Source organism: Epinephelus fuscoguttatus, linkage group LG12, assembly GCF_011397635.1.
Source record: "Epinephelus fuscoguttatus linkage group LG12, E.fuscoguttatus.final_Chr_v1".
In the NCBI taxonomy this organism is placed as follows: Eukaryota; Metazoa; Chordata; class Actinopteri; order Perciformes; family Serranidae; genus Epinephelus; species Epinephelus fuscoguttatus.
This window is the reverse complement of record NC_064763.1, coordinates 26,431,084-26,444,708: the sequence shown is the minus strand read 5'-3', so window position 1 is coordinate 26,444,708 and position 13,625 is coordinate 26,431,084. Positions and strand designations below refer to the sequence as shown.

The following is a 13,625-nucleotide window of genomic DNA, read 5'->3' as shown; positions in this document are numbered from 1 at the left end:
GGAGGCAAGCTGTCAAGCTCCCAAACCAAACATGTCATAATAAGAGGAAAACCTTTTGGCAAAGTGTAAAACATTTATAGTTCATCATTTATTTCCATTTTTTTTATGCGAAACAAGGAGTTTCAAAGCTCACTTCAAAGGGGAATTATCATGCTTTCTGTGTCATAATGTTAGAACATCGGATGTGGCCAAAGTTTCAAATAATGAGGTAAAGCTAGCGTAATCCCCGCGAGCCAAAACCTCAGGCTTCAGACCTTTCTGAATGTTGATTCTACCTGTTTTTTTGTATTTTAAAGACAAGATGACATCAGCTCAAGACAGATTTCTCCATTGCTCCAGGCACACTGTGCCTTATGTAGCTTACACTGCTACATGTAGCTATATGCTAACTTCAAGGAAAAATGTAATCATGATCCCAGATGTTGGTTATTTCTTATGGATTTTGCATTAGATTCCTACTGGGACACGTTTGATTGTATGTTGCATGTTTTATTGGTGATTTTTCACGGTAGAAAGTGTCACTACACATCGCAAAAGTCATTGCAATGACACTGCTACATGTAGCTACACGCTTGCCTCAGGGAAACGTGTAATCATGTTTGTTGATGTTTCTGTTAATTTCTCCCTGATTTTGGATCATAATCCTGCTGGAACATGACTTGTTGTGAAGATCTGGACATGGAAGACCCTGAAACGCTGACCAATCAGAGCAGACTGTGCTTTTTCAGGAAGGGGACTTAAAGAGACAGGCTCTAAAACAGAGCATTTCAGACAGAGGGTAAATGCAGGTGATGCAGCCTTTTTTGACCATTACAGCATAGAAACATGTTCCAGTAGAAACCCAAAATACAAGCAGCCTATGAACCTTTCAAATGAGCATAATAGGTCCCCTTTAAAATGCCAAGTTATGTCCTTACTGTTATTTAGACTCTCCAGAAATAGAAAATGACACCCATTTGGGAGCCCGTTAAATTTCTCTGTGTTGAAAACATGCAAACATCTGTCACATTAGGAAGCTGTTATCCTTTATGACTCGTGAAGATAATTGCTGAGAGAGCTGGACTCACACACCCAAGCAGCCTTTTAGTACTGCTGTGGTATACTTTGACCTGGATCGCTTTAAAGTGGGCTTTATTGATTATTTTCTGGAGCCTAATGAGGGTTTAGACCATATGCTTAAAATGGTATATTAATAAGGGCTTTTAACCATTTGTGCACTAATGCTCATAAGGAGGGCAAATATTTTCAGCAGAAGTATATTAGCATTACAAAAAAAGCCATGTGATGAACAATTCATAGAGGACAGCAAGGTTAATTGAAGAAAATCCTGTATCGCAATTCTCTTTTGTCACCAGTGTGACAAAAGGTGAGAGAATTCGGTGAATTATATTAACAGAAAGCAACACATTTAACTACTAAAATCAAGTCTCTGTCCCCAAGTCATGCAGCAAAAATACTAATGCTACAAACAGATGGATAGATTCTTACCTTCATGGCAGTACCTTCCCCTGTAGCTGGTATTGATACAGTCACAGAGGACCTCTCCTTGGCTGACAGAGCACAGGCCTTTGTTGCTGCACGGAGAGTGTATGTCACATATGTACTCCAAATCACTATGAACAGCTTGGCCATCCAACAGCAACGGTAGCGCCTCCCCCAGCTTCAAATTGGCTATAAGGCCCTGGAATGGTGGCTCGTATTTTACAGTGCTGGATGTCAGGGCAGATAGACGGACATCCGGCGAAATTCCCCCGACGTAGAGGTCACTGGCCACTACCATCTCTTTTCTCTTGGACTTCACCTCGGCCACTTTCTCCTCATTGTCCACCACCAGTCGGGTCTCTCTGTAATTTCGGGTGAGAAGGACTCTGTGCCAGCGCAGGTCGTTGACTCGTGTCTCTGTGTGCAGGGAGGCTGGTTCGGCACAGTGGATGGTGAAGCGCATTTGGAGCCTCCCGTCTGCGATCAGGAGCTCCAGGAAGTCGCAGTTCCCTCCGTCGTCCAGATAGAGCACCAGGGCTTTGCTGATGTTGGTTTTCAGAATAAAGCTGAGCTCACCTGTTGCTTTGGCATCCCACTGGCCGTAGCGTGTCCACTGACCAGGAACCCCCTCATATTCCAAAGCTATTCCTGTTAGCACCAGCCCAGCTAAAAACAGTAAGCAGGAAGCCTTGCCTCTGCACCTGCCCATGATGGTTACTATCTACAACAACTGTCTCCCCTGTGGTCTCTAATTCATATGAATCCAACAGAGCTGTGAGCAGGAAACGTTATCTAGTGTCTACACTTCTTTTGTTATCAGCCTAAAATTTGCAGAGATAAGACTGCAACTCCTGCATGCAGTAAATGATTTTCTTTAGCCTTGACAGTCTATCCTGATTCTTTTTGCCATCTCTCCATGGGCGACACGTGACAGAGTGAACAAATGAGGCACATTGCAGAATACTTTGCATCTACTTTGGATCGGCTGAGAAAAGAGAACAAACGACACAAGTGATCCACAATACTGTGTGCTTCCTCGTCTTCGCCATCCAGTGTCTTGGCCTCCATCCAGCACTGTTCCTGTCAGTTCTCCATGGGTTAGCTAGGCACGCAGCTTAGGTGCAGCCTCCATTCTTCTCAGCCTCCCAACATCCTACGACATAAAAGAAGAGTGTGTGATGAATAGCTGCAAAGATTACCAACAATTGATTGTACAAAAAAGGATAAATAATCTACAGTCATTATGAATGACTTGGAAAATTAATTACAAAATTGAACAAATCATTAAAATGTCAGAGGGGGGAAATATGGAAATGAGCATGTTAGAGGTTTAATTGTTATGAGGAATTCAGCAGTTAGCAGCAGTTCACATTTTTATAGGTCATTTCCAGCAACTTGTTGTTGACTGCTGCTTATCATTAAGATCTTGGCTGCAGGCTGGAGATTCCAGCAACAGGCCCTCGACACGATACTCGGGCCAAGAAGCATCTCAATCCTGGCTCCCCACCTCGTGTCTTAGCATCCAGGCAGAAAAGCAAACAGAGGGTCTCGCTGGTGTGCTGAGACCGGCGCTGCTTTCCAAAAGCTGGTGGAAAACTGTGATTCGTAAGCACCCCCACAGATGTTTTGGTACGATCCATGGCCTCACTAACTTCAGTGATGTTGAGCCCCTTAAGCCCTCCGCGCTCCCTGGGATCAAGCTAAGACATTACAGCTGAACAACACATGCAGGCCAGAGGCTGGGAGTGATGAAAAGGAAGAGGTCTGTGTAAGAAACAAACAAACAAACAAACAACAAACAGAAAATCCAATACTTTGTGATAACAAAAGAGGGTGCACCTCCCGGCCCTGAGGACACAAAGTTATGCATCAGTCTTCGGCTGAAATGGGAACCTGCCCAGGCTCATTATTACCATTTAGAGAGGCTACAACCTACAACTGGTGGCCACTCATCCTGTGGAAGCTACACATATTCTAAGGGACAAAATTTGTATTGGGAGGATGATGGTGGCATTTATTTATCTTTACATTATTACCAACAATTTCCCTCCAGAGAGCAAAACCAATACTGTCTATAAAGCCACAGCTTGTTATAGCTTACGCCTCTGTGCCAAAGAACTCCACTACCGTCCAATACCTATTAAAAACACATAAAAGAGCTATACCATTGTGTGATCCAATTAAGTGATCAGAAACAAAATCAGCAGCTGTAATCTATTACAGCCAATTTGCACAAAAGAGTGGGAACAATACTGTAAATCCCGGGGATGCCTTTATACTGCGTACAATGCATCTGATCAAACTCGCAACATGTTTGATTTACAACAGAGGACATACAGTGAATGTTGAGCTTTCTGCTGTTAACATTCACAAAATGTTCCAATGTCACCCCGTCTCCTGGAAAAGAGAAAGGAATACAGATAGTGTAGCAGTTTACATACAAGGTATTGATCCACTCCGATTCAATCATTCAGTCTACAATAAATACACACCGCTGTAAATACGACGTCAAGTTAAAGCTCTGGGGTTTGCAATAACCTGCAAAAAAAGAGAGCTAATTTGTCTGGAAGCAAGAAATAGTCTTTATGTTACGTTACACCGAGTTCCCTCTCATTTATAGGCCTTTCTCAACTAGGAGCAGAGGCATTTCATGCAAGTTTGGCCCAATTTCATCTCTGCCACAGAGAGAAATATAATATGTGTTTGAGTCTGCAGGGAATTACAGCCTCCTGCTGATGAGGGACTGCCACAGTTGGGTTTATTCGCAAAAGGTAGATGTCGCAAGAAAGAGTGCATCACAGCAAATAAATCAAAGTTTCTCCTCAAAGTATCAGAAAGCTCCAGGCTAGGAGAAAACCCTCGTGATAGACGGGGTTATCATGGGAATAGCTGTATCCTGGAAGGTCATAAAAAACTGACACCCTCTTCACAGGATGAATTGCAATTTGCCAGGGTCAGGTACGGTGTGTGAAATGCTTCTCAGAAGTTGTTGCAGCTGTAGATAGAAGTGGTCGACTTCAGCTCGCTTTCATTTAGATTTTAAAAGAAATATTAGTATTTTTGTACGTGAGAAGACGGGGAGGCATGCAGTGCTTTCAATTTCATGGCCTCACCACATGGTAACTGTTTTGCAGAAACTCCCATTGAGATGCTCATTAAGAGAGTGCTTATAACAGCACTGTACTGCTAATGATTAATATTATACCACTTATAATATGCTAAGAATACTCTAAGTTATGGCCAACCGTATTTACAGTCACTGGATTTGCATTGCTGGGAAAGCTTAAGGTCAAGTTTATTTTCGGTCACAATGAGCTGACACCAGATGAAACAGGGCCCATTTCAAAGTGTGAAATATACAGTATTATCATTTATGTTTACTATTACACAGACATATGAACCACATGCTGAGTCAGCGAGCCTAAATGCTAAACAACGCATCCATGACCCAGCACAGCCTGCCGCCTGGATTTGTTTAAAAGCCGACATGAATAAGTTCTAATTACCAAAACAAGAAAATGCGTAGATGACCAGGGGGCCACACAGACTGATTAAATCCACTGAAAACTCTAGTGTTTTGTTTGTATCATTTATTCTTCTGTATTTGTTTTGTTTTTGTCTTTGACATCCCCCACGTTTCCAGTAGTCATCACCCACTCCTGGTGTAGCTTTTCTTTTTTGATGTTGTTGTTTATATCAGTTTCACTAACTCTCTGAATATCTCAGAGAGATATTATTAGACTATTAGGCTAACACACACGCAGGGAAGATTAAACATACAAAGGCCTGTTTTCCAATAGGCATTGTGATGCTACTCGGGCAATGTTGCTTCTCTGCACTTGTAAAAAACCTTTAACCTGATGCAGCAAACATCTTGAGCTTAAGTAGGCATTGTCGTGGGATTTTGGGAGGAAATGTTGGCTTCTAACCCCTCCTAACATTCAGACTGTAATAGGGAATTTATATCGCAGTTGCACTGTTGAAATTGACATTTTGCAGCTTACAAAGCCCACCCGAAATCCATCACCACAGAAAGGAAAAGGAAAATGTTGCACTGTCTACAACAATTTTGATGTGTTCAGGCTTTGACGGGATGGTTTACTGAAATGATAATGCATTACGTTTCTTTAATAGTTAGCACCAACAATCCAACGAAATATGGTAGAGAGCTCAAACTGGGGTCCTCTGCTGTGTGTGGATCCTACATCAGCTGCTCCCCTCTCCACACAGGACTCACCATTGATCAAACAGTTGTAAGTGAGGTGTTTACAGTTACACTTGTTATTGTAAAATAAAACACTGTCTCCTCAACGTTTAATGGCTTTTCTCACTAGGTAACACGCTGTTTCATCATTACAAACAACAGGCCAATTACCCATCATGGTCAGAATAAGGTGGTGGTGGTGGTGGTGGTGTGTGGGAACACACCAGGGGTGGCCAATTAATCTGATATCACTGGGGGCCTGCTCCAACCCCGCCAGCCTCTCCTTACACACTGCTGTGTATCTTCTACCAGTGAGAAAGACCTGAAAATATGAATTTAGCAGGTCGGTTGGCCTAGTTGTTGCTTAACGCTGCAGAACACAGCAGTAGATTTTTCGCTTGGCCCATATTTTACTGCCTTATCTGCTTAATACCACAAAAATGACACAAATACAGTAGTTTACCTAATACAGCAATTTTCAGGCCTATTGGTGTACAGTGACATCACACACTGCAAGAATGCAGATTGTGTTATGACTGTAAACAGCTGCATACATGGGCATACAAATAACATGACATACCCATATCATAGTTATGTACCAAGTACAATGACACCGCACAATGTTGACACAATTACCAATACACCTGCAAGAGGACACATACTGTAGTGCTATACCATCATGTATTTTTACATCTCAGCTAGTGCCATTGTATGTTCTTTACTCTATTCAAGATATATGAATCTTTATATCGTATATGAGAACTATGATTTGTTGTTTGTATTAATAGTCAACAAAACGTTGGTTGACCAAAAAGGTCATTCTTCGGCAAGAATTCACTGGTCGCTGATGAAAAAAAAAAAATCAGAAAAAACAAACGTAAATCTCTATTAGGAGCTGTCCCTTGTCAAAATAAATCAAAACCTATATGACTGGACCATGTGTGAATTTAATTTGAAGGGACAGACACAGGAAGAGGCCACGCTCAGCAGTCAGACAGGAGTCGCGTTACAAACCAATCACAGCCGACAGATATCATTCCCTTCTTCTGTAAATATTCAGTCTGATGAATACAGAAAAGTTGATCATGTTAGTGCAGGGCTACCCAGAGCTTTACATCTGTCCCACGGATGATAGACCTACACACTTATAAACAGCGCCTGGAAGAAGATCAGCTCAGTACTCAGGATTTCAGGTAAATAGGTTGTGATACTGTGCTTGTTAAGACTGCTTAGCAACCTCAGCCGCAACCTACCGCCGCACTCTTGAAAGCGGTTACAAAAAGGCACAAGAGTAGCACCCAGTGCCCGACCTTACGTTTTCCAGGCTGTTGAAGATGCAGCATGTGTGCAGCCCCTTATTTCCAGGGCTGGTACCTGCAGTTATTCCACAGGCTAGTTAACAACATGTCAGGCAGGAAATCCAAAGTGTGGGATCATTTTGAGAAGGTAAAGGACAAACCAAAGGTGATACGTAAACTCTACGTAAGTAAGCACAATCATTACTGCTTTGCCGACAGCTTATTAGTACGGTTTTGTATTTCTCTGTAATGTAGCACAGTGTTAACAATGTTACTGATACTATTCTTTCTCACACCTTCAACTCAAACCATTGTGTTGCCCCGCCCAAAATATACAACTTAATAATTAACATAATATTGTAAACATGCGGGCGGCTAGTCGACAATGGCCCTAAATGACGACTATTGGTGGACTAGGAAAATTCTTGCTTGGGGGCAGCCCTGGTTTGTATTGTAAAATGAAATGCATATTGGTGATTGTGAAAATACCACCCAGATACAATAACAACACAGTTTTATGTATCCAGTGCAACAGAGGCAAGGGTAAGATATTTCCCTCTTTAAGTAAAACTGCACTGGCCACGTCACAGAATACCAGTGCTGCTGTAAGTACTAGGTAACTGTGCTTCAGGGACACACATTTAATTACAAAACATGAGGATCAGATATGAAATGTTTAATCTATGAAAGATATGTGAGGACGTCACAGCTACTGCTCCTCTACAAGGAACAGCGGCTCCAAGTAAGTGCTGTGTCAAAAGGGAGGCATAGCCCTTACAGTTGAATATATGGAACCTTAACAACTGGCCGCTGAAAAAGTGAGAGTGGAGGGCTCTCCACCTAATACCATTTCAACCATCCAACTTTCTGCGCTCAATCAATATTTTCTCTTAAATGGAACATTTTCAGGATCTGTCCGTTCAGAAGCAGCATTACCCTGCTGAAGTGATTCAGCATGAATGAGCTCCTAAGAGCCAACCTGCTACCCTGGGGACGGACAGAGGGGCCGGAGGTTCAACAGTTACTGATTGTGCATGTGCAGGAAATCACACAGACTCGACGCTGCAGGAAATGGGAGTGAACACTTTTCGCTTTAATCCATGGCTGACGCCGAACAACAGGGATCATGGTGTGATACTCAGCAACGTTTCAGTGAACACAGTGAGCGTTCTTAAAGCATTGCTCGGTAAAATCAAGCGGATAAACAGGTGAGGGAGCAAAACAGGAAGTGGACTGTGGATGAAATGACAAACTCACTCGATTGTGGCGAGAGCGCTTGACAGATCTGACAGATATTTGCAATAATGAACTGTTGTAATGGACTGTGCATGCAGCATCACAGTGATAGTGTTTCTGCAGGATGTGATACTGCGGCACAGTGGTAAAATGTAACTACATACATTTACTCCAGTGCTGTACTTAAAGGGATACTTTACCTATTTTCAACCAGCTTTGTGTCATAACAATGCGGGCAGTATGTGCAAATTAACTATGGTAAACTTCCATCTATCTAACAAGTGCCAAGATCTCCCTGCTCCCCTCCCAACCCATGGACACCACATATACAAAGAGTATAGAGGCAGATCAAGAGACAGACCCACCTGTCTCTTTCTCAAACTCAGACCAAACACCAATCAAACATTAAAACTAGGCAGCGCTGATTAGATATAAACCAAGATTGTGGTACTGCATTGCCTATTTCTCGCCTGAAGTGTTTTCAGATACATGTTTTAGCTCAGTGGTTTACCAACTTTTTGTGTTCAGGGCACACTAAAGGGCGAGCTAAAATGTCAAGGCACACCTGTATTTATATCTGTGCACAGTAGCTCCTATGTGGGTTAGTGGGATATCACTATCTATCACTCCTATCATGACACTAGACAATAGGAATAAGAAAAATAAGACGGGTAGCTTTCGTGATACTGTCTGCTGACAGTGGTAGGTCGCCTTCGCTGTGCTTTGCTGTAATTTATGCACAATAAGCGATCCATTGTCCCACTCACAGCTTTCTCCTTTTAAATGTTATCACCCCATTGATGTGTCACACACTTATAACTCTCATGCCTGGACAGAAACAAATAGTCAGAGCACACAGCATACTGATTCAATCAATTTAAAATTCATTCATAACTTTTTGTATAGGCCCAGTTGAAAATTGTAATAACAATGTGTGGTTATCATGAATCCCACTGCACACCATTTGAGAACCACTGTTTTAGCTCATCATTTAACTGTAATACAAGATCCTTTGTTATCAGCTGGTCACCATTGTGTCAAATGGTTGAGTTTGCACTACATCACCCACCAGCGGGAGAGTTCATTGATCTGCTACAGGGCTGTGCATTGTGGTAGTTGAAGGTTTCCTACCTTCAGAGCAAAGGCAAAGGCCACAGCTCTTTTCCTCTGTTTCCTCTGGTTCTGTAGGACCAGTTTATACAGTATTTGCCGCTTTTTACTGCATGGACAGCCAGGTTTTATGAAAGCGCCATCTTTACAGCAGTACAATACTTCTTACAGTACAATTATGAGATACTTTTACAGGAGTGTTTCCATTTATGCTATTTTATACTTCCATGCTTACATTTTAGAGGCAAATATTGTACCTTTTTTATCTGACAGCTTCAGTTACTTTGCAGATTCAGATTATTAATGCAAAATTAAAATCAGCTAATAACTTATGATATATTATTATAGGTAAAGACACCCAGCGGAATATGAAGTAGTTCAAATTAGCTCTGCCTTTATCAGCTGCAACATTAAAGTAATGAACATATGTATTCACTGTAGCCTGACATCACCAGACCAAATCACAATGTAAATTAGTTTGGAACCTCTTGATTAATTTGCAGTTTTCAAGGAGCGTTATCAACAGTGTAGATCAAATTGCCTCTGGATGAATTTGGATAGACCCGCAACCAATCAGAGCAACGAAACGTGGTGTAGCACTGAACGATGGACAAATGTAAACAGACTACAGCGTGCAGAGATGAACTGTGATGGTGTAGCGTCAATATGTGTGTGAATGAGTGCTGCCGTTTTTGGCATCAGAATTTGAAACGAGTGCTTCAACAGAAAGTTCCACATCATCTGCAGCGGCCATCTTGGTTGTTTTTGAAAATGGCTCAACAGCGACCCTCTTTACTAAGCAATCGGTTTATGCTAGTGTCCCCTGCATGAGGGCGCATGAGCCAAAAATGACGTCATTACATTTCAGTGAGGGCTCCGCAAGTTGCTGATCATCGTTTTAAACACGTACCATATTAAATGAAAGATTGTGATTGGCCCAACTGCCAGCTGGAGCTCTGTGTGAACGGGAGGGAGGACAGACGCATCTGACAGAGTAAATTAAGCATGAGCTCAAAGATTCGTCTGCTTCCAAGGCTACATTCATGCATCAATAATTATAATCCAGTTATATAATATATGTAAATCTGAAATGGGCCATTCTGCATAATGAGTACTTTTACTTGCGGTGCTTTGAGTACTTTAATCATAATACTTGTGTACTTTTACTTGAGTAGGGTGTTGAATTGAGGACTTGTAACAGAATATTTTTACACTGTAGTAATGCTATTTTGACTTAAGTCAAAGATCTGAATACTTCTTCCATGGCTGCTGTGGCAGTTACAGTACACATCTTATGTTTGAATATAATACCTGCTGGATTAAATCATGTATGAGGTCTTTAAGGTTTTGTTGCAGAGGCATTTTGCAGTGTGCTGTTTGAGTCTGTATAGGAGACAAAGCTCAAGGTCCTCTGTCTTGTAGCAGTTTCTGCAGGTTCTGGGCTTACATTGTAAAGAAATACAGCATTTGTACCCAATGTACCACATGCTTACTGTTCACCAGCTGTTTAGGTCTATTCTTTCCACTCATCAGTTTTCCTATTAGAGGACCAGTGGAGGTTGAATACCTCATCATTCTCTAAATGGAGCCTGCAAGACTATAAAAGCAATTCCAATAGGCCTATAGGAGGGAACGTAAGGAAAACCGCGCTCAATATGCACGCCCAATCTACTTGAGGCATGAGTTTGTCATGGGTCTGTGCATTGAGTAAAAGTTGTTCTGCAGGCAACGACTTCCCACCTCACGTCTGTAATCCTTTACCCCCTCAGCCTTAATGCTCACAGTCTGAGGGATGCTGGAAGCAAAACAGGCCATGGTTTTGGGATGTTAGTTGCCAAGGTGAGTACACATCTCTACTGATGTATCTATGATATAATACAGAAATAACCTTTACTGTCCACCTCTACGGTGAAACACAGCTCTTGAAAATTATAATAAACTTCCTATAGAAGCAAAGCCGTCCCAGTTTTGTTGTTGTTGAGAATGCTCTGATCTCCCCCTGAATTTTCTATGATGCCTTATGGACTGACTTTTGTTTTTCCCCAGTGTACAATTTATGCACTATCTTACTAACTTTGAGCTCAATTGGTAAACATTTTCCACATATACTAAAGAAAAGTGGTTTTCTAAACTGGTTTACTTTGAAGTTTAGGGTTTCAGTAAAATCTTTGTCTATAGGTTCATGGTGAGTGCTGAGAGCAATGAGACTCAACTATTCAAAACAATAAGATAAAAGCAGAAAACACTGCAGAGAGCTGCAGCACTTGGCAATTATTTCTGTTGGGTTTAGCGATACAAGCATACCACTCACAGCAAACATTTGATTTCATGTCACTTTATTATAAATACTGCTTTAGGCCCCGATCACAAAGAAAACTTGAAGTGCACCACGCTGCCTTTTTTGTTGTTGAGTGCCACTAGTGAAAAAAAGATGCTTGCTGCGCCTTTTTATTGTTGCCAGGCAACCACAGACTGACCTTAGTCTAACCTTCCCATGTAAACAGTTTGACAGTAATTAGTATCTAGTTCCTCAAATGTTATGGCAGAGGGTAACTTGCTGTAGCTCTGGTTGAGAGTGAGAGGCTGTCAGCAAATAGTTTGTCAGGCATAGGGAAACTGAGATCTGTGTGGGTGCATGAGACTCTAATAAAGATGGTGGATCACAGGGAGTAACACCACTTGGTCCATGAGCTTCTCCTCCATGATGGTCGTTTCCAGGCCAATTTTAGGATGACTCAGGGGCAGTTTGACAACCTGCTGTCGATCCTTGGGCCATATAACTCTGGGTATCCGGCAACTGCTACCACCAACTGTAAACCTGCTGTCGTGACAACCACAGAAGGCCCGCCTCTCAAATCATCCGATTGGACAATGGGAAAAGAGATGATGAAAAAAAAAGAGATGACATTGGGCAGTTTTCCACTTTGAGTTGAAGTTTGTTTTTTTTTTTTAACTCGAGGAGTTCAGAGTGCCCCGGCAAAAACACCATGCGCCTAGAACGCAGAAATGTGAGGCACGTGGCAACGCAAAGCCCACAGGCAAAAAAAAATTCTCATTAAAAACAATAACAAAATGGCGCCTCCAGCTGCTAAAACGCTTTCTGTGTGATCAGGACCTAATGCAGGTTTTACTGTGAGACTATGCCGTTGAATTATTTTTGAATTTGTTTGGTCAGACGTGATTGTGACATCATGGCCAATCAGTAAACTTTAAACAGTCTGTAGTGCTTTACCTTTATGTGCTTATAGTACTTGTTGTAGAACACAGCTCTTTGTGCCATTTACAGAGGAGTGAGACAACACAGACAAATAGTACAGTCTGTTGAATCTTTGAAACATATCTCATGTCAAATAAGAAAAGAACTTGACATTAATATTAATCACAGATGGAAACAATGACTGTAATACTGACACACACTTTTAATTAGCCACTTAAAAATTAAATCTAATTTGGTCTTGTATGGAACAAAGATGGTCATGCCCTACATACAAAGGCATGATTTCTTTGATGGAAATATTGGATTAGAGATTAAAGATATCATGGTTAAGGTTGCTGCCTTGGAACTTTGTCTCTGAGATCAAATGCTTCTTTTTAATCTAATTTTTAATATCAATTTCTCTTTTTACTGCCTCAACATTTTTAAGCTCATGCTTTCATTAACGATGGAGCTGACAAAGACAAAAAAAACAAAACAAAACAAAAAAAACTGTTTTGCTTTGTTTGCGGGCTCATAATGAATCATTTATGAATCTGTCTAGTTGCATGTTTCACTAATTATGGAGCATAACTGGGAATTGATTTCTTCAAATAACCCAGAGCCACACTTACATGCATGGTTTTTTGGAGTGTTTATTTTGTAGTGTAGTGTAAAGGGCATGTGAGAGTCCAGAGGCCTGCTGATAATTCAGAATAGAGGATGGCTTGTGAAACATGATCCTGGCTCCAAATCAGTCCAGAATTTATTTACTTCATGTTTAATCTGTGCTCCTCAGGAGACAGTAGGGTACATCTCACTTCCAGTAACTACATCCACATTTTTCTGCTCTATGGACAGAGTACAAAGATAGTTAGTCATAAACCTTTAAGGGTATAGTATAACATTTCCACATTTAAATTTCTAAAAAAAGAATGGACCTATATTACATACTTTACTAGGTTGTGAACTGACATTATACAAAATGCTTCCAACAATGTTCGAACCCAGTGAAATCTGTAATTTTATTCAAGGTAACCTGTCAATGGTGTCATATCACCTTGACTCCCTCTAGTTGCTTTGACTTCTCAGGAAACACGGA

At 41.3% G+C, this 13,625-nt stretch overlaps 1 protein-coding gene across 6 annotated transcripts in view; it reads right to left on the bottom strand.

Moving 5' to 3' along the window:
• Positions 1-13,625, bottom strand: part of nrxn2a (neurexin 2a) — a 199,569-nt gene that overhangs the window by 132,820 nt on the left and 53,124 nt on the right. For all 6 annotated transcript variants that reach the window (XM_049592953.1, XM_049592952.1, XM_049592956.1 and 3 more), the window contains exon 2: positions 1,489-2,635. In XM_049592953.1, coding sequence (XP_049448910.1) covers positions 1,489-2,191 — 703 coding nt within the window. In that variant the 5' untranslated portion in view covers positions 2,192-2,635. The remainder of the gene's footprint in view (positions 1-1,488; positions 2,636-13,625) is intronic.